Raw genomic sequence first — 25,543 nt, forward strand, 5'->3', positions numbered from 1 at the left:
ATTATTATTATTATTATTATTATTATTATTATTATTATTATTATTATTATTATTATTATTATTATTATTATTATTATTATTATTATTATTATTATTATTATTATTATTATTATTATTATTCTCTGGAGCAATGAATATATTTAGGACATTAGTTTTAATTTCATCAACAAACAACATTTAAATGAATCCTGCGAAAGTCCCGCGAAATAGTAATTCATTGTTTTCTCCACAAGGCGGCAGCATTATTTCTCACTACCAGCTGGATAAGTCGAAGCAGGTAGAGTAGTTATTAATTTTTGCGTAAGAGTGCAGAAGAGAGTTTGTAAAATAAATAGCGACCCCTAAATGATTATCACTAACTCAGATCGGAAAAGAACATAAGCATCGTGTTATTTATAAGTAGAGTTGCGCTCAAAATATTATTGTCAAATTTGATTATTATATTTGTCTGTTAAGAATATTGTGATAATAAAAATGCCCCCCAAAAAGCGAGATAAAGAGCTTGAGAGCCAAAAAACACCGCGAACGGATCAAATACAAGCTGACCATGAATTGTTTCTCCAAGCCTTCGAAAGTAAGTTCTAAATCGATTTTTAATTTAATATTAATTTTTTTTGTTGACAGATTGATATAACGAAATAACATCAAGATTAGTTGAATATATTAATGTAGAATTTAATGCTTGACAAGATTTCTAACATAACCCCTTTTAAAAAACTTAGAAACGCTGTGCGCGCGTCAGATCACTTATCTCATATCTACATATTAACGTTAATGTTCAGACACCTGCCTTAATTATTTAAATCATTTTTATTGAATTTAAATAAATTAATTGAATGCGTTTTTTTTATTGATGATTTATCAATATTAATACACTAGTAGCTTTACATGTTCATCTAATTTGAGAAAAGTTTGGTATAGGCAGTTTTGTAGACACCGTTAACATCGACTAATGTCGTCTCCACCGTAATTAAAAGAAAAAAAAAAGGTTGATCTTGCAGGTCATCACGAATTTCTCACTAATTTCGAACTCAAAATGTTTGAAAATAAGCCTGCTGCGAAGCTATTAAGTTTGCGAGTTCACAAATATAATTTTTTTATGTTTCGAGTTACAAGTTTGGTAAGGCAAAGGGCCCAGTTTCTGACCTTTTCAGTCTTAATCGAAATAAAAAAAAAATTTGACTTGAATAATGATATAATTTATACGAGACCATAAAATAATATATTCTATCCCTCATTAATAGTAAAATCGAATTTATAAAATATATTAGCTAGATGAAAAAAATCTTCAAGTTTGAAAACATTGCGAGAGTCATTTTTTTGTTAAAGACATTTTCAGAACGAACCATTATATTTTTTAAGTAATTCGCAGCATTTGATGTTGTTTTATATTAAAGAACAGATTAAATGTTGGAATTGAAAGGTATAGTTATTTAAAGAAAATACTTTTTTTTACACATTTTTGAGATTTCTCAAAATCTATCAGGTGAAATTAGTTAAAATTTTCAGAAAATTCAAGATTAGGAACCCTTTTAGAATGCCACAAATTACGTTATAGTTGATCGATCATCAAAATTATTTTTTTTCCGATTGAATCTTTTAAAAAGTTTTTAAATTTCTAGAAGAGAAGTTATTCAAAAGTTTCATAGAAATTGATAAATATTAAAACGAGTTTTATCATTTTTCTATTCTTTATTCAGCTCAATCTAATGAAAATGCAAGAAACAATTATTCAAGTTGACTTGATGCTCACCTACATTAGACGAAAAGTAAAAAAGCAATATTCTATCTTCTATTCATATAAATAATTAAATTAAATTCTGAATTGTACAACTATAGTTTTAAATACTGCCTAGCAAATTCAACTGAGCTTGGAAACAAATTATTTTCATTTTAAGAGATCTGTTGAAATGCATAACAATGGAAATTTTTCAGAATATTTCAACAAGTAAATTTGGTTAGATTTTTTTTCGTAAATAACAATATTGAGCGATTGCTAATATAAAATCTTTTGGCTGATTTCCCTTTTTTTACAAGCGGGGTATTGCTTTCTAAGTTGGAGCCGCTTTATTTGATAACTCAATTAAATTAGTTGCACAGAAGCGAAAGAAGCCATTCCATTTTCATAAAAACTGTTGCTGTAACTGCAGAATAAATGACGATATTTTAAAATCAATTGTTGCACGCCTCATCACGCGAAGCGTTTAAGGTAGAGTTTGACTCTCAACACGTTAAAGTCAAGCAATTTTGTGATCATAGATGCATCTATCTCAATCATATTGCACTTACAGGATAATATGAGTAGACATATATTAAGAAAATACTCCAAATAATCCATTTCAAATTTTGTGAAAATGTAATTTTATGTTGCTACTTTAAAAAAGAAAACGGTTTCAAAAAAATGTTATGTAGACTTCCGGTTATATGTATGTCATTTGTTGTATGTACCATGATAACTCTCGAAAAACTTGACGTAACAAGAACGAATTTTTTTATTATTCAGAATTACGTTAACTAGGGTAAAAGACCCCATTAGTGGCGGAGACGTCATTACTGACACTTTCTTTGATTTTCCTACTTATTTAATTAATTAAATCATTAATTTCTTTTATGAATATATTATTTATAATCTTTAAAACTTTTAGATAAAATCAATTTTTAATTTTTATTCCAAGTAGAACATTTTGTGACCCAAATGCCAAAAGGGCGCATATTAATTTATACGCCCTGTTGGCTTTGCAGTGCCAAAAGGGCGTATAAATTTTTTTTTTTTTACTAATCGCTTTATTAAAACTTTCTAAGCCTAAAAATAGAAAAAAAATGTCCAAAGCCAAAAGGGCGTATGTTTTAAATTATACGCCCTTTTAGCTTTAGGACATTAAAAATCTAGTGACCTATAAAGCCAAAAGGGTGCATAATTTTTTCTTGTCGATTGCTCAGAATTATGAGTTATGTTACTAATTTTAGTAAGATATTATTTTCCAGTTTTTTTGGCCTGCCTTATGATTTTAATCCAGTCACTAGGTGCATAAACGGGTATATTTCGTGCTGCACGTTCTATCACGGCGTGCATTGTATCGCACTCCATGTATATATGTCCGGCCTCCAAAAACTTCAAATTAATTTCTTTGAGAGTTGTATGTTCATGGATAACAACACCCAGCATTGCTACTATGATTGAATTTTTATTTTGACCTAAAAATGAATGATAAACAATCAAAGATTACTTAAATCGATATTTACAAATCATACAATGAAAGAAAAAAAATTTGATTAGGGAACTATAAGAATAAAAAAAGCTCATTAATTCTTATTCACTTAATTATTAATGATAAAATTACGTGTGAATTGAGTAACATTAAAAATCATATTTTCTTCATACCTCGGTCGAAAGTACGTACTTTCCTCTCTAATGGCAGGAAAGAAAGTTTAATATTAACTCCCCGTGAGAAGTACACGCGCGCCCTCTGTAACGGCGGGAGGAAAGAATTTCTCATGCGTAATTACATTTGTAACTAGGGACTGTTTATTCCGTCACTATAGCAAATTCTTAACCGCTGTAATTTCTATTGCTACCTCTAACCTTAAAAATATTTATCAATGATGTTTTGTCATCTGTTAAATAAGAAAAATTTCTGAAAATAATGTTCCTACCAGTAAACTATCATCAGAATACTCATCTAAAAATTTTAATTTGAATAATCAAGCTATGAATTATCAAAACTGTATACTCAGTGGAGATATAATTTTTAACTGCTCCAATATCAAGTTTTAAAACTGTGTATTTTATGGAAGGATTATTAATAATTGCGATCATTCAAGAGAAAATTGAAACGATTAAAAAAAATGCAATAAGAGTTTTTCGCTTATAATATGTTTTGTTTGATAAATTTTATAATAACTAATATAGTTTGTTAAACTAATGAAAATAAATACATCTTTGAAAAAATGAAATTCATTTATTTTTAAAAAATATGACCAGACTTGACTCTTCGAATGTATTTGATGCCTGCCCCCACGACCAGCAGCTCACTCGCTTCGCTTGTGCCGCAAATGTCGGGGCAGGCATCAAGACATACTTATCTGCACTTGAAGTTAAAAAAAGTAAAATTGATAACGTACTTTCGACCGGCTATGAAGAAAAATCGTATACACTACACAGGCCAAAAGTTGAAATCTCGGTCCTGCGCGTCATGGTGCCCTTGGCTTTGCCTCGGGCATGACGCGCAGGGCCGAAAATTCAACTTTCGGCCCTAGTAGTGTAATATACTATTCTCGAGCAGCATTTTTTCTTCGAATATGAGTGTCATACTCAGCTTGTTTTGCGATTTTTTCTTTATCCGAAATTTTATAGAACTGTGCGCGACAACACTAGTCTTTTCTGGGTTGATGGAAACCAATGTTCTTTTCTTCTAACACTTTAAAATACGTCAAATCGCTTACCTGCCGAAAATGATTTTCATTGTCGTAAGTAACATACAGTTTGTAAACTGCATTTTTTGTTTGAACGCCTTCCAAATAAATTTTCGAACTTTTTCTTCGACACCAGTGTGAAGGCACTTTTGGGAGCAAAGATAAATGGTGATCAATCCTATTGCGATCTTCCGCAAACAATTTATTTACTGGTTCCTGATGATCTCGGCGATGTCGCTCCTCTTGGGCCTGAGAGTATTTCTCTGTATAGCGGGTTGAATTCCGAGTTCACGATCTTCCACCATTCTTTCTCTAGCTCCTGATTCCACCATTTGTTGAGACCTTTTTAGCTTTGCTACTACTGCTTCCTCGTTACCTTCCTTTTAGATCCAACTACAAAATTTCCACTGTCTCTATTTCCTCTAGTCTCTCTATCACTTTACATCCCCATTTCGTGGGTCTGTTATTGATGATACATCTCATTTCCTCGATCGGCCGAGTGCCTTCTTTCATCGCTAGTATATCTCCCCAGTACTCGATGGTTCTCTTCCAGTAGGTGCATTCTATACTCTCTATGCCTAGCTCCGCTCTCCAGATGTACATCAGGGTGTTCCTCGCTGCTCCTAACGCCATTTTGGCATGTATTCCTTGCATTTTCTTCATAACACTTATGTCCAGCAAACCCAAAGTTTCTACTCCATATAGGACCACCGATGTGACTAGTGAGTTCATTAAGTATATTCTGTCATCTCTCCTATCTCTACCAGCCTTCTTCATCACCTCCCAGGCCGCATTTGCAGCTTTTTGAGACTTTCCCACCATTTCCTCTACATGCCGTCTTGTGCTGTTTTTCGACGTGAAAGTGTAGCCAAATACTTGAACTAGTTGACCACTTCGATATTTTCTCCTTTAAATGTCCACTTCTCAACTTTGCTGCTTTTGCTACCATTCCTGACATATATTTATATATCGTGAAAAATATCATTAGATGATAAGATTCAATTTCATTTCTATATTAGTAGCATTTTTGTATGATGTAAATTCATACCGATGTTACATTCATCGAGAAGTTTCATTTGAGTATCCACATGAATTTTTAATTTTATATATATTTCTAAAATACTTAAAATAGCAAAGGGAAAACTGGAAAAAATTTTTAATTAAAAACAAATTTAATTACCAGAAAATAGTTTTTTTCGATCTGTAAAAAAAATGTTTGTTTAATAATCTGAATTCAAGAAAAATAAGTTAAATTAATTAAAAAAAAATTAGGAAAACGGTTGATCCTGAAGGCCATCCCTGCAACTTCCCGCTACTTTCGTAATTAAGCGCTCGAAATTGAACTTATTATGTTTTTGAGCTCTTCGAGCTCACACATACATACATACATACATACATACATACGCATACATATACATACATACATACATACGGACATCATCGCGAAAACATTCAGGGAAGCTTCCTAGGACCTCAAAACGTCAAGATCTGATGAAAACTCGATTTTCGAAAAACGGGGTGAAATCAATAACTTCCCGATTTTTTAAAATTTTCAATTTTCTTAACGGGAAATTAAAAATAATTTATAATTTATTCACTGCAAAATCTTCTTCCCACCTCGAGTGTGGTCGAACGGGGTTTTTTATTTTTCCATTTAAACATGAACATAAAACATTACGAAAAGAATTCTTTAGTCCTGTGGTTGGTATGCTTGCACATTTTTTTAAGAAAAAAAAAAGAAAAAAAATCAAAATTTAATGGAGCTAAAAACTTTATATTCCAGTTCATCACCTGATAATGTGAAAATGCATGATTATTAATGTATACATGATTTATTTGCTTACAGAACCAACACAAATATATCGCTTTTTACGTACAAGAAATCAAATTTCGGTGAGTCAAAAATTTTGTATTTACTGTTAAAAAATGATATCAAATATATCATTTGTTTTATTGTTGACTTTGAATTATTCTATTAGAATGCCCTCCAGTTAGCACGAGCTGACAATCAACTAAGTTGATGTTCAATGGTTTATGTCAACTTTACGTTAACTTCGCGTCAACTTTTGCATTTGCAACAGTTTCCCAGAACTTGATTTTAACTTACGCATAAAGTTAGCGTAAATCTACTGCCGAATTTGACCGAAAAGTTAACTTATAGTTAACGTGAAGTTAGCGAGAAGTTGACGTTAACTTCACGTAAACAGTTATAAGTAAACTCTTGCCTTACTGTTAGCGTAAACTTTACGTCAAATTCTGGTCGCAGGTTTACGTGAACTTAATTTCATTTGTGCTAACTGGGATCATATTGTAGAACATTGTTGACAAAATATCCTACGATAATAAAAATTATCAACTTTAAGATTTAAAAGGTTCACTGGATAAAGAAGATATTTGGCAGTTCTAACCTTAGAAATTTTCTTATTCTTAAAAAAACTGTCAAAAAATTAATTTTTTGTTTTATGCATCTGATGATTTTTACTTTTAATTTTAATTTACCTAATAAACATTAAATAATTGTTTTTTAGCTTGGTTAGATCTTAGAAAAAACTAAAAATTTTATAAATTGAATAATAATATTATTATATAAATCAACTATCAAAAAGTAGTATCGCGATGTCCAGAAAAAGAGCGAGTACAAACTAACGTGAGATCATAGTTCAGATTGGGATGATATCGAATTGTATTCTCATTCTGTTTTCAAGTAAAAGCATAAGAATATGACCCACAGTAAAATCCATCTCTGATCTCTAATTCTAAATGGCAAAAGCACTTAATTATTAAATAGTGATATTTGAAAAATATCACATTGAAAAATCAGTTTATTACGTATTTTAATTACTAGAATTTAGCTTACATTTTTTTAGCTACCTAAATTGACCCAAGTCTGGGCTATCAAAGTTAATTGTTTTTTTTTTTTGTATAAGCTGTAGTATATTACACACCTAGGGAAGTAAAATAAGAAATGTCTCAGATCACATGTGATCTGAGGCTTTCTTATTTACTTCCCGAGGAGTGTATGCTATTTTGTTGCTCGACGAAGGCAGGAAGCGGCAACTTCGTTTAGTGCAGCGGGCCGAAAGTTGACGCTTTCTGCCCGTCGAGCAAAAAAAAAAATATCATAACTTGAGTGATAAAATTTTGGGGTACTTACGTTTTTTTTTTAAAAGTTATAATAATTTCAAGTTTTGATAAATAATTCTCGCAGCGTATTGATTTTTAAACCAGATAAATGCTTGGGTTGAGCATATTAGACGGAGCTTGAAATTTGATAATTAAATCAAGACTGGGATCAGTTTTTACATTGAAGTTTTCTACTGGAGTTCAAATATCAATGATTGTCAACTCGTATACGGATGAGTCTTTTTTAATGACCTTTTTTTACATCTAATGTTTGTGTTCTTAACAGTCATACTTCATAAATATATTTACGTTCACAGTCTTATGAGGAGTATACTTCGAATATCAATATTTTTTTGAGTAAAGAATATAGAACTCCTTAAAAATTGATTAGTTTATTCGGTATGTTCGAAAATAATTTTTAAAAGTTCGCGTGGTCTCGGACATTTTTTTAAGGACATACCGATTTTTAAAACCTATTGACTTGTAGGCATCTTAACAGAAAAAAAGTGTTCTTGAATAATATTACTGTGAAACCAGATCAATAATTGGTAAATTTTTTTCTAAAAAGTTGTTTGAAAAAAAATTTTTTCCGTCTAAATTTTCAGTAAAAAGCAAAAGATAAAGTACAATTATCTCAAGTTTTTGAATTTGAGATATTTTTTGTTGTTTTTGATAATTCAACAAATATATTTTTTCAACTCTATACTTGAGCGAGTAATTTTCATCAACTTTTTAACTGGACCTAATTTTTTATCACTAAGTAACTAAAAGATCTGCCGAAAGATTTAAGTTTAAATTCAGATCGTTCAAATTTTTCCATAGTTTATTAATAAACTCCTATTCAAATGAGATACTTATAAACAAATAAAAATCATTCGTATTGATAAGAAAGAATTAAAATGTTATGTACATTTAATTACATACTTATGCAAGAAAAATATGATTTTACAGTGCTCAAAGTTAAAACGCAAAAACCGTTATGATTAAGTTTTAATCGAAACTAACTTTCTAGTTTTTCGTTTAATAAACTTGAGTTTATCGAATTTTTTTTTGTTTTAATATCTAACTTTAGATTTCAACTGTAGATTTACTTAAACTTGTTGTTCAATTTGAACGCATATTAAAAATAATAGTTGGAAAGGCAATGGGAGAATTCAAGCCATAATTAAATATATTATTTAATTTTTATAGTTAAAACTGAAATGTTTCTTTTTAGCCGGTATTTCTATATCGAAACTTGTCGTACATGAAAGAAAGAATGTCAAGGAGTCACAAAACTCGTTGTGGATTTCGAGTCAAATCAATATTAGAAAAGTTGATGGCGAGAAACAGCATCGAACAAAATCCGGAAATTCAGGGCTACATGACACTTACGTTTTTAGGTTTTTACGATAAAAAGAGTAAGCTATCTTTATTCATTACATATACATAGTTACTTTATTAGTCATTTTTACTTTAATATAAATGATAAACTATTCTTGTATTGCACAGTCGAAGGACCTCAGGATCCTGTTAAAGTGGAAACACTATTATTAAAAATTTGTCACAAAAAACGAAAAGATGTGACTTCACCAACAATGCAGGTAATAAAATATATTGATAATTTTATATTTTATTTTATCATAATTTGAAATTTTTATGGAATTTATTGTTTCAGGTTTCATTTGGAACCAGTGAAGTTCCAATAAATCCATCAGAAGATCATCCTCCACCAACAGCACCCACTATTTCTATATCTAATGAATCATTTAGTTTAAATAATGGTCACGTTGCAAAAACTTATATGCTGCTTTTGAGAGTTTATTGTATGTCTAATAACAGTTGCCTTTTAAATAACTGTGATTTAGATGCAGGTGAGTAACAATATGGTTGTCATAATTTAAATTAATTAAAACAATATCTTTTTATATTAAAATGGAATATTTATTGTTTATCAATATAGAACCAGCTCAAAAACGACGTAAATCTTCATCAGGAAGCTACAAGTGTGGAGAACAAGTAAAACTTTATGGTTCAGAATTAATTGTTTATGACAAACATAATCGTTGTCTGCTAACGGATGGTGATTATGAATTGAGCCTACAGGAAGTTCAAACAAATGTTAGATCAAGTCCTAAAAAACATAGCTCTTGGGAATCAATAGTTGATATTAAAGAATGCGGTCCTTTTGAAGTATTCAGTCGAAATCCTACATTAAAATTTAGACTCAGTTGGACGGTAGAGCCCAGCAATAGGTTCGTCGATAGACCCGCACTTATTCATCCGCTATCTAACGGAGATAATAAAGAAAATCGTTCAGGAAACAGTAAGTGTCAACATTAGTTGTATTATTAGTAAAAAAAATATAATTTTTAATAACTATATTCAATTTACAGCAGATGTAGATCAATGTGGTACAAATAATAACAATAATAACAATAACAACATCAACAACAACAATAATAATAATAATAGCAATAGCAATAACACGCTTCAAAATTCTAATTCATTGACACCATCAAAAATGTCTAGTTCGTACGAAAAATTGAATAAATCAAATGGAGCTCAGCAGATTGTTTATCAATTTTTATATAATAATAATAGCCGACAACAAACTGAGGCTTGCGAAGATTTACATTGTCCTTGGTGTTCATTGGATTGTGGCAAGCTTTATTCTTTACTAAAACATCTTAAACTTTGCCATTCACGGTTTACGTTTACGTATGTGGTAAGATTATTTAATATGCAGAAGTTATGTAATATTAGATTTTCTAATTCGCTTAAATATTTGGTTATTTTCTTTTTTTTTTTTTTTTGTTGTATTTTTACAGCCCATATCTCAAGGCGCACGCATCGATGTAGCTATCAATGAGTGCTACGATGGTTCTTATGCTGGTAGTCCACATGAACTCATTTCTCAACCCTCTGGTGTTGCATTTTCACGTACTGGACCTACAAGACGCACAAGTGTAACTAATATTTTAGTCTGTAGACCAAAGCGAACTAAGCCCAGTCTTTCAGAATTTTTGGAACTCGATGAGAATGAATTTGAAAGTCAACGGCCTTATATAACTGGTCACAACAGGTGATTAATATTAAATAATTAACTAAAAATAGATAATATTTGTAAATAATTTTGCTGAAGAATATTTTTTATATTTATTGCAACTTTTTTAGACTTTATCATCATACTGTAACATGTTTACCAATTTACCCAAAAGAAATGGATATCGATTCGGAAGGAGAAAATGATCCGAGATGGTTGCAAACTAAAACCATGATGATGATTGATGATTTTACTGATGTAAATGAAGGTGAAAAAGAATTGATGAAAATGTGGAATTTACATGTAATGAAATATGGATATGTTGGTGACTGTCAAATACCATTAGCATGCCAAATGTTTCTAGATTTTAAGGGGAAAAAGTTGCTTATGAAAAATTTATATCGTAATTTCCTTTTACATATGAGCAGTCTTTTTGATTTTGGTTTAATAAGTCCTGTGATTTTATATCAAACTATTCAGAAGCTTCAAGAAATTATGAAAGAAGGTGGTGAAGACGGAGATGTAAGAAAAATATTACAAAAATCTCATGAAGCCCAAGTTGAACGTTGGATTTCTACAGGCATGCATGCATCTTCAGACAATATAAAATCGAGCAATACGATTGGTAAAACTCATTTTAATAATGAAGGATGTAATTCAAATGCAAGACGAAAAACTTGCTTACAACTCGGTTCACCACCATCTGCACAAACAGTAAAATCTTCTATTCATAATACAGTAAGCAAACATGCTAGTATGATTAGTACACCATCAACAAAGTCTCTCTTAACAAACACAAGTCAAACTTCCATTCCATTTTCATCGGTTCAGAGTACATTAAAAAAAATGACTTCTAATGATATTACTGTGTCTAGTAGTAACATTATAACCAAAACTTTAGAAATAAATTGTAATTCGAATAACTTCAGTCCGAATGACCGGCAAGCAAATGAACCAATTAGAAGAAAAAGTACAAATTCGATTGTTATGGCAACGAATAACTTGGTACCTCTGCGAAGAAAGTCTATGGCCAGCGATAACCCTAATAGCGAATATTACAAAAGAAAATTATTGCTTGATGCTATACCATCCGTTAACAGTGCCAATCCAAAAATGACACTGAATGATAATACTTTCTGAAAATAAAAAAAAAAAAAAAAATAACTTTTTTTGTTACAAAAAATGTACTTTTCATTTGTACAGAATTTGTTAGAAATATTGATTATTGAAGTTATTGTAACAACTAGATAATATCAAGGTCATTTTTATTGTTTAAGTTTTAGATTATTTTCATATTCAACATTAGAAATTGTCAATGAAAAAAGGAGTCAACAATTTTCTTTAACTCAGAATAATGTTTAAAAATGTGAAAAATCATATTTTACACAATGTAGCCTGTATTTGACATTTTTTAAGTGACAAAAAAATCTAAAATTACCAATCTCTTCAAAATTTTTTTTCCATTCGAGTAAATAAAGAAGACAAGAAATATAAGTTTAAATACATACTAGTCAAATATAACAATTTTCAAATTGTATTTTTTTTTTGTTTGTTTTTATATTGTAATTTTTTTTTCATTTTCAAAATCTAAGTCGGCATACAGAGTTTGGAATTTCGATTATAATGACTGTACCTTTGCATTAGAATTTTTTTTCTTAATTTTAAAAAATCTATTGTTATGAGTGGAGAATTCACATGAGGAAATATACTGTAACGAATGTGAACATGTTTTTAAAAGTATTGTAGTTCAAGTAATTTATAAACCGACATAAATTAAATTATTGTCACTGAAGGAAAGTGCCTTCAAAAAATCCAAAGTTAATTCGAATAAGCAATGGTTGAAAATAACTTGAACATTTACTCTTTTTTCACCGTGAAATAATTAATTATCATATTTCCTTAAACTTAATTAGATATATCGATAACTTAATTCTCAAATGTCGTAATTCACACTAGGTCATATCTTCAATTGCAATTGTATTGTTAATTTGCTTTGTTTCTGGTGTTGAAATATTAAAAACTAAAAAATGTAGAAGTATTTTTACAAAACAAAAGATATTTTGTGAAGTAAAATTAATTCAAAAACCAAACTTATACTACAATTATATAATCTAATGATACTTTATTCGAATATCTCCTGTGAAATTTGTATTTGTGTGATAGAAAATTTGAGAATCAGACCATCGTTTTTTAAGTGTTATCTTTTGGTATTCTACGTATCAATTAAGATTTAATATTCGACTTTGCATTTCAGAACAATTAATTTATAAAAAGTAATGAATCTATTTGGTAAAATTTCTTTTGAATAAAATTATTATTTTATTTTAATTATTTTTATTATAAATTTTCATTAATACTAATTGTTTTACACGATTGTACTGAAAATACTGTGGAAAATTAATATCTATTGTTTGGATATTCCAATTTAAATTTCGTTGAGTAATGCAACGAATAAACTCTTCGTACATTGGAGCCACAGAATCTAAATCTGCAATTGTAAATACGAAACGTTTTTCTAGTGCAACATATACTGTTCGTTTAATATTTGAATTTAATATTTTTGATAATGTATTAACAAATCCTTCTGTTATGTCGTTGTCATAAATTACTGAAAAGAAAAAAAGGAAATAAACCTCGTCTTTCAAGTTTAATAATTCATTATACTATAAGTGAATTGTATTTAAAACTCATATACTTACCGTCTGCAGCTAAAATAATTGTTGATTCTGTTATTTTTTTTGTTAAATCTGACGACCAATTACAGTTTAAAAAATCTAATTCCATAATATTAAATTTGGCATTAATATATTGAGAATTACGGTCGAAATTTCTTTGTATTAATTCAATAATTCCATGGGAATTGATATCTGTGAAAGAAATATTTAATTTAAAGTATTTTCTTTTTATTAATTAAGTAACTTAATAATAATATGTTTTTTTGATTAAGAAATTTACCAGTGCATGTAACTTCACGAGCAAGCATACTTGTAACAATACTTGTCAATCCTACACCTGCACCTAATTCTATAACATTTTGATTTTTAAAGATGCTTGGATTATCTAAAATATAATCAGCTAATAAAAATGCTCCTCGCCACACTTGTAGTCCAACGAGTTGAAGTTCTGTGGAAATACTATGCTCTGAAATCAATAATATTATTCTTCTTAATTAATTAATAAAGTTATCATAAAAAGTTATTAAAATTGATGAGTTTAAAAATGTACTTAGACTAAATTAAACGAAAAATTGATAATTTTGTTTAAAATTTTAGCATATCCTATCAATGTAGACACATTTACTGACCTATGAGAAGTTCGCCTGTTTTGGTTCTATCTAAAATCAAATCTTCATCTTCGTCATATTTTATCTCTTTATTTTTTATTTTCAACATGTATAGTGGAAGATTGAAGATAAATTTTGAAATTTTAGCTATAATAAAAAAACATACATAAAATATTTCAATATAAATTTTTAATCATTAATAAATTAAGGATTATTAGATAATTACAGTTATTTTTTTCATTTGATGAAGCTGTCATACAATTTTCTGTAAGTATTTCCGAAGTGACCCTGAAGTTAGACATCTAGGGATGATTAATTAAAATAATTAAAAAAATTATAATTGAATAGTTAATGCTTACAGATAATTAAAAATTTATCTATAATTAGTTGTATATTACATAAAATTATTTATCCATTTACTTACGTTTATCAAATAAAGTTGAGCTATTATCTCAAAAGATATATTGAAATAAAGTAAGTACAATATGTAACTTATGTGGCTTAATGCCAACAGGTCAAGGTTTATCTGTCAAAAGAAACGAATTTTGCTTAGAATTGACCAAATTAATAATCGGCATGATTACTTTTAAAAACTTTCGTTTCATTTTTACCTCGTTATTTACAATATAGAATAGCTTGTTATTTTTCAAAAGGTAAAATATCGAATCTCATTGACACATTGGATTCAAAAAAGTCTTTTTTAAGTAACAATTGTTTTCAGTTTAAATTTAATGACGTCAAATCCGTCATCTCTCTTAATTATATGTAGATATATATGATTATTTCAAAGTACGTAATTATTGACTAATGATTTTTTATCTTGTTTTACTTTAAGTTTTATCAATAGCAATTAATTGTTATTAATCATTTATTACCCATTAATAGAGCAAATAAAAATTTTTTATGTCTTACAAAGTAGAGAATTATCTAATTTTTATTTTACTCTTTTTAAATGACAGGTTATAATCCTGCGCATGTATTTTGTAAACAAATTCTATTGTCCGCTATTATGCATGTAAAATTTTATTTCAAAAATATTTTTTCAAAAAATAGAAATAGCTGTAAATAAAAAACATTAATGTTTGATGGTAAAAAAAAAAAAAAATATCAGTTGTTAAAAATTAAAATTTTTGATAAAATTAAGTATTTTTTGTACGATCAACGATCGATAGTTAATAAAATGAAGAAGAATAATCTTTAAAAAATATAAAAAAAAAAAAATATTTAAAAATTAATTATTATTATATTCTCGAATTGGAAGTGTTTCGTGGCTGTAGTGGCGAACCAATCAGAGTTTACCACGATGAACAGAGCTTGCCACGCGTTACTGTGATCTTCCGCCGTATTCATGTGGTGCCGAACGTTTTATATTACTTGTATATATCTATATATATAAGTTGCTACGTTGTCTTTTCATTCTTCAGTCGGTTTGTCCAGGCGTGTCATTCATCACGTAACGTCACTTGATTAGTTAATAATTTAATGTTTTACACTAATATTTAATCAGTTGATTAATTTTTAATCTTAATTTTTAATTTGTGATAGGTCAATTGAACAAATCTTGCCAATATTTACTGTAACGATGAGGTTCGCTGGAGTATTATTTGTAACAGCATTGTGCATCATCGTATCCTTTGCTGACATCGCCACTGAGGATGGAGTTCTTGTAATAACAAAAGATAATTTTGAACAAGCAGTAAAAGACCATCCTTATGTTCTTATCGAATTTTGTAAGTACCTTTTTTTGTTATAATTTATCAAAATTGTTTTGCACTTATGTTTGAATTTCGAATTATTTGTAACTGTTGCGTTACTTAAATCTATTGAAAAAAAAAAGTATGTAAGTAGTTACGGTAAAAACTAAGTCCTTATGGTATTCAATACGTCATCATGACAAAGTTCACTTTTGCGGCTTTATTGATTTGCGATTTTGTTTATTGACTCAAATTAATTTTTCATAACTTATGATATTTATAAATCTTTTCAAAATTTACATAGATTTGTTTTAATTCTTTTAAGAAATTATAGTAGGAAAAATTTTTAAAAAGTAATCTCTATGTAAAGTATGTATTTATACGTCACACACAAATCTTCTTAATGCTACAATTTATTAATTAATAAGGTTAAATGACGGTTGCTATTTTTAAATAATTTACACGTAAAGTATTTTTATAACATTTTTAAATTTAGCCGTCAATTTTTATTCACTTCATTGTAAAATTTATGAATAATATTTTAAATAAAAAAAAACATTTATTTTAGACGCTCCATGGTGTGGTCACTGCAAGGCATTAGCTCCAGAGTATATCAAAGCAGCTAAAGCACTTGAAGAAAATAATTCGAACGTTAAATTAGGTAAAGTTGACGCCACAATAGAATCTCAGCTTGCCGAAGATAATGGAGTGCGAGGGTATCCAACTCTTAAATTCTACCGCAATGGTGTGGCAATTGATTACACTGGTGGTCGTCAAGCAGATGAAATTGTCGCCTGGTTGATGAAAAAAACTGGTCCACCAGCGAAGGAATTGTCAACTGTTGATGATTCTAAAGCCCTGATTGACGCTCATGAAGTTGTCGTTGTTGGTTTCTTCAAAGATCTTGAATCTGCTGATGCTAAAGTTTTCATGGATGTTGCTAATTCTATCGATGAGCAAGCATTTGGTGTCACTAGTGATGAAAAAGTTTTCGATGAGTACAAAGCCAAAGATGGTTCAGTTATTCTTTTCAAAACGTTCGATGAAGGTCAAAATGTCTACGAAAATGAAATCTCTGTTGAAAAACTTAAGGAATTCATTGCAGTCCATTCACTTCCTCTTGTTGTCGATTTCAGTCAACAAACAGCTCAAAAAATTTTCGGTGGAGAAATCAAGAGTCATCTCCTTGCATTTATCAGCAAAGAAAGTGGACATTATGACAAATATGTTGAAGGAATTAAAACATCTGCAAAGAAATATCGTGGACAGATTCTTTTCGTTACAGTTAATATTGATGAATCTGATCATGAACGTATCCTTGAATTCTTCGGAATGAAGAAAGAAGATGTACCTGCTATGCGTATTATAAAGCTTGAACAAGATATGGCTAAATACAAACCAGAAAATTCCGAATTAAGTGAAGAAAATATTTTGGAATTCGTTACAGCATTCTTTGAAGATAGATTAAAGAGGCATTTACTTACTGAAGACTTACCTGAAGATTGGGATGCTAAACCTGTTAAGGTTCTTGTTGGTACTAACTTCTATGAAGTTGCTTTCGATAAATCCAAAAATGTCCTCGTTGAATTTTATGCACCTTGGTGCGGGCATTGCAAGCAACTTGCTCCTATTTACGATAAAGTAATTAATCATTTTTTATTTTATTAATTAGCTGTTATTTTATTAAATGCATTATTTATTAATTATCCTTATTTTTTTTTTAGCTTGGAGAGAAATACGAAAGCGATGAGACCGTAGTCATTGCAAAAATGGATGCCACAGCCAATGAACTTGATATAATCAACATCAAGAGTTTCCCTACCATTATTTTGTACAAGAAAGAAACCAATGAGGTACATTATTAATTTATAAACAGTATTGATAATTTTAATTCAAATTTTTAACTAACAATTCAAAATTTTATTTTTCTTTTTTTAGGCTGTTGAGTACAACGGTGAACGAACGCTTGAAGGTCTTTCCAAATTTATTGATTCGGATGGTGTTTATGGACAAGCTGCCGAAGAAGTTCAAGAGGAAGATGAAGATGATGATGTGCCAAGAAAGGACGAACTTTAAATTTTTAACGTTAAAAAAAAAAACTACTTCATAACTTCTCGTTTCTTAAATCACTTAACATTCAATTTTTTTGAATTAAATTGTATCAACGGTACAACCTACAATGATAAAATATCTAATTCAATTTTTTAAAATTGATTAATGATGAATTTCAGCGTATTTATGAATACGATGTATAAAAGAACAATCTAGGTCATTTAAAAATACCTATGATTATTAATTATTATACGCGTATTTATTTTCTTACTAATAACTTTTAAATGATATTCTTCCGAGATCAATTAAAAATAAATTTCCATACTTCCATAATGGAGATCTTTTACTTCTCGGTTCAAAAGAGTCTGATTTAGCAGTAGAACAAATAATTATTAGATATCGATCAACCGTTATCTTTTGTTTTATTCGTATTTTATTGTTATTATTACGTAACATTCACTAATAGAATATATTAACATTCAATATAAATATGAAAGATGAGATATTTTCTCACTGAACTAATTTTTTCACAAAATAATTACTTATAATTTTAAGAATAAATAATATTTCATTTGAAGCGTAACACACAATTTAGAAATAAACTAATCAAATATAAACGTAATTTTATTATTATTGCATTCCGGGTAATCAGGGAAGAAAATCAATAGATTATTTTACATCAAATTTTTTTTTTGTAATTTTTGAATGTGAAATGGTTGTTAAATGAGTGAACTGAATGATATTAATCTGTATTAGAACAAACTAACAACAATTTGTGAAAAATAGCAGAAAAATTATACTTTTAAGATTTTTATTATATATATATATATATATATATATATATATATATATATATATATATATATATATATATATATATATATATATATATATATTCTTAATTTGTATAAAATATAATATTATACTTTATCTCATTGTTTTTCATTATTACTTCTATATTTCATTTTTTATATTTTTATGAGTTTATGTTGAATCATTTTCTTGTCTTGTATGGCATACTTGTGTAATTAATCTAAAAAACTTAATAAGTATGAATAATTAAATGTATGTTATGCGGATTATGCAGTTTTTAACTATATTCGATTTTTTTTTAAAATAGGTGGTAAAAAAAAGGATTCAATAATATTCAGTATAATATATCCTACCTATTTCTATCTTCATTTAAATTAAAAAAAAATTTGTCTTGTAAGTCGTATCAAAATAATGGCATAAAGTTATTCTTTTGAATTTAACTGTACTGGAAAAAAAAAAAAAAAAAATTATAAGCTTACATTTTGATAGATTTATTCATTTAGTTGAACAGAAATTATACGTATTTTTTCAAATAACTACTATTATATATTTTTAGAATATTGACAAAATTTTATGTGATCAAATAATTAAATATCGATATAAATTTGCTATCCATGAAAATTTGTATTTATTTATCAACTTCCATCTATTTTGATCACAGAAACTTTATAGATACTCAATTATCGATGGGATTTGCGCCAAAAGAAAAATTAACAAAGAACAATAAAGAAATTCAATCAAAAAGTAATCATCGAAAATAAAATATTCATTTATGACTACTCTCCATTGAATCAGATTGAACGTTTTGAATGAAATTTAATTGGAAAAACATAATCATTGTTGAATAAAAATTAGGTGCTTCGACTGTACGCCGGTGGATATTTAGAACGCCCCAGGCCATCAAGCAGATGCGGAAACTTGATTATAAACTTGAGATAACATGCTCGTGGCAGCTGACTAGTTGAATATTAACATCTAATATATGGCAAGGTCTGTTTGTTTGACATAATTAATTATTTAATAATAAACCTACCAATTTTATTATTTGAGATGTATACCGAAACATTCTCGTTGAGATAATATTATTTTTTATTAAAAATAAAAAAGGTACTAATAGTTAATTAATAGTAATTGCGATTATGCGATTGCATTTGATCTAAAATAATAATAATGATGTAATATATATGATTTTTAATTTACAAAAAAATTAAATAATAGGTATCGTTTGCAGCTATTGAGTAGTATAAGTTTTTAACCACCGCAGTATTAGAATTCACGCACGAAGAAACATAAAAATCAAATAACTTCGAAATTTATTCTCGGATCGTTTTAGATATAACAAGTTAACTATTAATACTTGAAAAACTACATCGAATGCCACCAAGCTCTTAAAAATCAGTTGATTTTGTTCGTGAGATATTTAATTTTGTAAAATAAAAACAAGTCATTCGGCAGCCAAAACGGAAGTAGATTTCATACTTTAATGAAAATAATAAGTTTAAAGGCGTTGAATCGATTAAAAGTTATAAAATTTCAGTAATTTCGAAAAAAAAACCAATACAACAGCAAATTTCATAAAAAGCAGATTTAAATATAATTTTTATTTGATATATACAGCAGGGTATGAAAATTAAAGCTCATTTCAAGAGCTTTCAGGTATATTTTACAGAAATTCAATACAATGTCGCATTGAAAAGGTATTCGATAAATAAACCGTAAAAATATGGATTTTAAAAATTTTTAAATTCTGTAATTTGAAAACTACGTGACCGATTAAGCTCATATTTGAACTTGACCTTTTTATTTATCAGTAGAATAAATATACTGAATTTCGTAAAGATCTGTTGCGAATTGTAGACACCATCGTTGTGACAAGCTGTGTTCTATGATAGTATATATGAGGAGCTGATTTTCAAAAGGGTACCTTTTCATATTTTAAAAGAACAGTTTTTTGTTCTTTTAAATATTAAGTAACCGATAACACTTTATAACTAAATTCAACAAGTTCAATAAAAATATTTATTGAAAAATGCTTATAATTGAAGATAACCAGTTTTTTGTCTCGATTAATCCAAAATGATTAATCAACTCCTCAACTGCTTATATATAAATATATAAATACATACATATGGAAACTTTTGAACCATAAGTATTTTCTGACTCAACTCATCATCAAGTTGTCGGAATATATTGCAAAATTTTTTAAAAGTTTCGTCATGAGGACCAATGCAATAGTTATATTTCTATGAAATCTACAAAAATATGGTTTTTAAGATAATTATTGAATTTTTCATCAGATCGACTTTCTTACCTAATTTTAAATTAGCTCTCTTAACAGCCGATCCCTGCGATTGCTGCTTTACATTTCGTTCCTAGACAAAAAGAATTTTGAAAAAATGCTCTACTACGTAATAGATTTTATAATTATATATTTTGTGGCAGAGCGTTTTTTTGGAAATTTTCATTTGTTTAAAAGAAAAACATAAAACTGCAATAGCTTTATAATCATGAGTGCAACAAGGATAGTACCGTTTCTTGCAGTGAGCATATCAAAATCGGTTGATTTGTCCGAAAGTTATTCAGATCAATTGTATTCAAAAAGTGTTTAACTAAATACCTACTAGACTTTTGAGCTGTTCAAAACCGGAAAACAGTTCTTTTTAAAGCTTGAAAGCTTCAAATAGCTGGAAAACTATTTTAGTGAGCCCGAAGATCTTAAAAACGTAGTAATAAGAGAAATTTAGAGCTCTTTGCATTTAAAATTAACGGAAAGTAGCAGGGATGGCCGATGGGGTCAACTGTTTACTAATACAGTCGATTCTTGTTATGAGTCCTATTAGTATCTCTAATTTTTTTTCGTGAAGAAAAAAAGTTTTGTTTTCGTAATAATAGTATCCTTTCAGTTAATACAGATTAAATAATTAATAGTAGATTACATATATATATATATATTGTATGCATCCACTGACTATGCACTGATTCTGTTATTTTACAATAGAACACTTAAATAATTAAAAATTGATAATAACATCAATAATAACAATATTGAACACAAAAATAGTAATATAACTTCATAGATTTCTGTAGCCTGGACTCGATGATTTTCATTTAAAGATTATTGAACCAAACTTACATGATGGAATTTCAATCGAATTTTTGAACTATGGATTATTAAAATTTTCGTAATTTTAGTTGGCGTGAACAGAGTCTAATAAATGTTATTCGTCTCTTTGTTTGTTTTCCATGACAACGATAATTAAAAAGCTCTCAAATATTGATTATACAAATTAGAATAATTTTATTCGTTTTTGTAAGCTGACGGTGGTCTTCAACTAAATAATTCACATTCTAAAATCACGAATAAAGATTTTGATTCACTGAGCATGAGTGTAAATAATGAAGAAAATAATTCAGAAAGTGTTTCTTCATCTAATACTACAATTACATCAGATTATCGGTGAAATATTTGTCATTACTAAATTTGTTTTTATGATATTCCAGCAAAAGTAACAATATCTGATTATTTTTGGTTAATAGGATTCTATGGATGTGGAATAAAATAATGAAATTTTTTAATCTTGACCACGATCATAAAAATTTGTTCGAAAAATTATTTGAGGTAACCTACAAAATTATTTGTAATAAGTTAATCTATTACTTTTATTTTATTCATAATGATAATTGAATGATATTTTTAGGAAAAAAATATAGAAGAGAACCTGATGAAATTTTTTAATTTAAACTCAATTGAAGAAGTAGGTCTAGAAAATATAGTTTTATTCTTCTTTAAAACTTATCGAAACGAGATCATACAAGAAGAAGTCGCGTTTTGGGAAGAAAGTATAAATATTATTCAACAAATAGTCAATTTTTTTTTCAATATACATAAATTTAGTTACTAATGCAATTTTTTTCTTTTATCTCTTTCAGATAAAGGACGATCTCAAAAACCAACTAAAAATGCTTACGGTAAAAATAAATATGTGACAGTTCATTGTTCTCTTAACTAATAATAGTAGATTCTGAAACAACTCAGTGCTATCAAAATTTGTTTTTTTTTTTTTTTTTTTTTCCGTAAATAACTAGATTTGGAGTATCCTATTCCACAAATCAAATCAATATAAAATAAATTAAAAAATTATATTTTGATCAATTAGTTTCTGAATTTATAATTATTTGTTGAAAGTTTATGGAAATAATATTTTCATCAATTTCAGGAAAAGTAGAAAAAATTGATGAAGAAAAGAAGAAAAAAGGGAAAAAAACTAAAAAGGGAAAAAAAGACGAAAATTATGAACCAAACAATGAGACTCTCAGCACATTATTTTCTGGTGTAACGACAACTCATATGTATTTAGACGCTGATGGCGAAGATGAAGATAATGCAGATCTTGTAACACCAGAAGATTATAAAGAGAAAATTTCTGGTAATAAATTATATTTATACAAATTTATATCTTTTATAATTTGCTTTGAAATCCAGAAAGATTTTGTTGCTAAAAATTTTGGGTTGTTTCTCAGAATTTATAATGATTCAAAATCAATAAATTTTTGCTTTCAATCATCACTTACATTTTACTTGTAAGTAAATTATTTAAAACGTTGGATATTTTACAGCACTAACTTCTCCATTCGCACCATTGCCCGGTGAAGAGGATAAATATATTCTTACGCAGGTAAAGTAAATTTTATTTATGTTTCATTTTTTCTGATTTATTCATTAAATGTTACTTCAAATAAAATCTTCAATAAAGTAATAACGGAAAGTTGCATTGATTGTCATAAAATTTAATTATATACAAAAAAAGTATAATCCATTAAAAATTTATTTTTTACCTTCATTCATTTGTAGCTTTCATTGTTATTTTTTATTAAAAATTATAGAGTTAAATGACACAAAAATTTTAAAAATTTGGAAAAGATAAAAAATATAAAATAACAGTTCTTTTGTTACAATTGAATTACCTCTTTCCTCGAAATAATTTCAAGCATTGATTTTGTGATTTTAGAAAGTAATTGATAAAGTCATTGAGATTCCAGTGATACACATGATATCTGGACGAATAAATTTGACGGACCCAGAATTATTAGAAACAAATTATTTCTACTTTTTGAAAACAAGCGATGGAAAAATTCCTTACTTTGATTCTCAGGAAACATGCGATAATTCTATGTTAAATTATATAGCCGTTGGATCATTAAATGGAAATTTTTTAGAATTTATTAATGAGATGCTGACCAATGTAAATTTAGTTCAGTATCATTTTCACCGATGTTTTGATAAATTAAGATAATTAATTTGATGCTTTTCTAATTTTTGAGAAAGGTTTTGAACCTCTGTTGAGAAACCAATATTATACTGCAACTTCAGAACAATTCAAAAAAACTCAAAAAATTGATAGCAGCAGTGACAGTACTGTCAAAACTCAGATTAGCCATACAAATACAGAATCTTCGGTGAATAAGGTAAAGTTTGATATTATTCTATTGTATTTATTAATGAATATTAGTTTAGTTATAATTTGTAATATAGAATGAAAAAATTAAACGATCTCTGAGTGTTCAAAAATCGTCGATAAAAATGAAAATTTTAAAAAATCTCAAAAAAATTTTACAATAGCAGAACACAATCATACGAATACGGGAGTTTCACCTGATAATGTCAAAGGTATGGTGACAGACAAATAAATAAAAAATTTTACACAATGATAAAAATATTTTCGTTATAACAAGAGTAATAATTTTGATTCAAGAAAATTTTTTGAAGACAACCTTAAGAATTTCTTAACTTGTATTCTGACTTCTTGACTTAAGAAATTTATAACTTCACTCGATACCCGAGAAAAAATTTTCAGACATGACCATGCCTGAAGAGTTTAATAATTCAGGCCTGAGCATGCATAGTCATGTCTGTTCATGCCTGATTAAGCATAAACAGACATGGTCAAGTCTGAACCGTTGAATACTTCAGGTCTGATCATGAATGGCCATATCTGATCCAATCTGATCCACCATGTTATAAATTGATTTAAACATAATCATGCATGACAATGCCTGTTCATGTCTGATCAAGTACTGTTTTTTTTTTTTTTTAAATCAAAAAAATATTCAGTATTATCGACTATATCTTTGTCAATTATAGAATATATTACTTTATATACAGTCTGGAAGAAAAGTTTTATCGAGCCAAAAATTGTAAAAGTTTAAGTTCATAATACCACTATCAAGAAATTTATAATCAATCTTTCCAATACTTTGGAATTTCAAAAAATTTCACGAAATTTCTGTAATTATTATATTACAATAGAAAAAAACGATTGCATAAGATATCTGACATTTCCTAAAGTTTCATTTGATTTTTTAAAATTTAGTAATATTACTATTTTTAGTTTCTGGTTGTAATTTTATATTATAGAATTCTATCAAATTTTATTTCACTTATATAGTTTCATAAGATTTTAAAAATTTGTAAAAGTCCATAAAAAATGTTTATTCAGTAGCGCAGGTAGTATTACATTGAAAAAAAATTTAACTTGAATCAAGATAAAAATTCTTGAACCAAGAAAATAATTTTGAAGAGTTTCATGGTCTTGAATAAAGACGAAAAATTCTTAACTCAAGTAAAATTTACTTGAGCCATGAAAAATTTCTTAGTTTAAGAATTTTTCTATTTAAATCAAGAAGATAAAGTTCTTCAAAAATATTTACTTGATTCAAACAATTTTTTTTTCTGTATAGCAAGTCTGTTATAAAAACTCTTACAACATTTTATGAGTTTCCTCAAATTTTATGGAATCCCATAAAATTTTATAAAATTTTTGTAGACTCAGAAAGAGCCCGGAAAAGTATACAAGTTGTATTTTTGAGCTCGAAGAGCTCGAAAATTTGGAATAAACAACTGACCGAGGGTTTTGAACTCATACATAGCGGGAAGTTCTAGGAATGGCCTGCAGGGTCAACCGTTTTTCAGATTTTTTTATACATTATTTTTTATTTGCAAAAATATTTTTCCTGGCATGAACAGGCCTGATCATGACCGGTTATGTTTCATGCCTGATCAGATCTGAAGACTTATGCTTGTTCATGTCTGATCAGGTCTAATCAATTTTTGCCAGGCAAAGTCAACTTTTTCAACCAAGA

At 28.1% G+C, this 25,543-nt stretch overlaps 3 protein-coding genes across 6 annotated transcripts; 2 read left to right on the plus strand and 1 right to left on the minus strand.

Moving 5' to 3' along the window:
* Positions 1-293: 293 nt before the first annotated feature.
* Su(z)12 (Polycomb protein Su(z)12) lies at positions 294-12,615 on the plus strand. Of its 2 annotated transcripts, none has more exons than XM_074250729.1 (9): positions 294-574; positions 6,260-6,306; positions 8,753-8,936; positions 9,028-9,119; positions 9,194-9,389; positions 9,479-9,841; positions 9,915-10,243; positions 10,347-10,600; positions 10,693-12,615. In XM_074250729.1, exons 1-9 carry the CDS (start codon positions 475-477, stop codon positions 11,699-11,701), a joined length of 2,574 nt encoding a protein of 857 aa, XP_074106830.1. In that variant the 5' UTR covers positions 294-474; the 3' UTR covers positions 11,702-12,615. The 2 variants fall into 2 exon arrangements, with proteins under 2 accessions (XP_074106830.1, XP_074106755.1); XM_074250654.1 differs by having other exon boundaries at positions 295-574; positions 9,912-10,243.
* Positions 12,616-12,856: 241 nt separating this feature from the next.
* Positions 12,857-15,015, minus strand: LOC141532565 (methyltransferase-like protein 22). Of its 2 annotated transcripts, XM_074251079.1 has the most exons (7): positions 14,456-15,015; positions 14,269-14,370; positions 14,071-14,146; positions 13,866-13,991; positions 13,517-13,702; positions 13,261-13,428; positions 12,857-13,169 (listed from the first exon to the last, which is right to left on the minus strand). In XM_074251079.1, exons 3-7 carry the CDS (start codon positions 14,144-14,146, stop codon positions 12,886-12,888), a joined length of 840 nt encoding a protein of 279 aa, XP_074107180.1. In that variant the 5' UTR covers positions 14,269-14,370; positions 14,456-15,015; the 3' UTR covers positions 12,857-12,885. The 2 variants fall into 2 exon arrangements, with proteins under 2 accessions (XP_074107180.1, XP_074107105.1); XM_074251004.1 differs by having other exon boundaries at positions 14,269-15,015.
* Positions 15,016-15,176: 161 nt separating this feature from the next.
* On the plus strand, positions 15,177-18,213 carry Pdi (protein disulfide isomerase). 2 transcript variants are annotated; one of them, XM_074250814.1, is made up of 5 exons: positions 15,177-15,314; positions 15,390-15,574; positions 16,107-17,179; positions 17,263-17,391; positions 17,477-18,213. In XM_074250814.1, exons 2-5 carry the CDS (start codon positions 15,427-15,429, stop codon positions 17,612-17,614), a joined length of 1,488 nt encoding a protein of 495 aa, XP_074106915.1. In that variant the 5' UTR covers positions 15,177-15,314; positions 15,390-15,426; the 3' UTR covers positions 17,615-18,213. The 2 variants fall into 2 exon arrangements, with proteins under 2 accessions (XP_074106915.1, XP_074106987.1); XM_074250886.1 differs by having other exon boundaries at positions 15,179-15,297.
* Positions 18,214-25,543: the final 7,330 nt, after the last annotated feature.

This window comes from Cotesia typhae, unplaced genomic scaffold (assembly GCF_013202065.1).
Source record: "Cotesia typhae breed Kobodo isofemale line unplaced genomic scaffold, CoteBio_Ctyphae contig_11, whole genome shotgun sequence".
Taxonomy (NCBI): Eukaryota; Metazoa; Arthropoda; class Insecta; order Hymenoptera; family Braconidae; genus Cotesia; species Cotesia typhae.

Bases quoted from the DNA above. Each gene is read 5' to 3' on its own strand.
- LOC141532565 (XM_074251079.1), bottom strand. From the start codon at position 14,146: ATGTCTAACTTCAGGGTCACTTCGGAAATACTTACAGAAAATTGTATG. The intron at 13,703-13,865 runs GTCAGTAAATGT...TATTGATTTCAG, and splicing joins AACAGGCGAACTTCTCATAG to AGCATAGTATTTCCACAGAA. The intron at 13,429-13,516 runs GTAAATTTCTTA...TTTCTTTCACAG, and splicing joins TCGTGAAGTTACATGCACTG to ATATCAATTCCCATGGAATT.
- Pdi (XM_074250814.1), top strand. From the start codon at position 15,427: ATGAGGTTCGCTGGAGTATTATTTGTAACAGCATTGTGCATCATCGTA. The intron at 17,180-17,262 runs GTAATTAATCAT...TTTTTTTTTTAG, and splicing joins TTGCTCCTATTTACGATAAA to CTTGGAGAGAAATACGAAAG. The intron at 17,392-17,476 runs GTACATTATTAA...TTCTTTTTTTAG, and splicing joins ACAAGAAAGAAACCAATGAG to GCTGTTGAGTACAACGGTGA.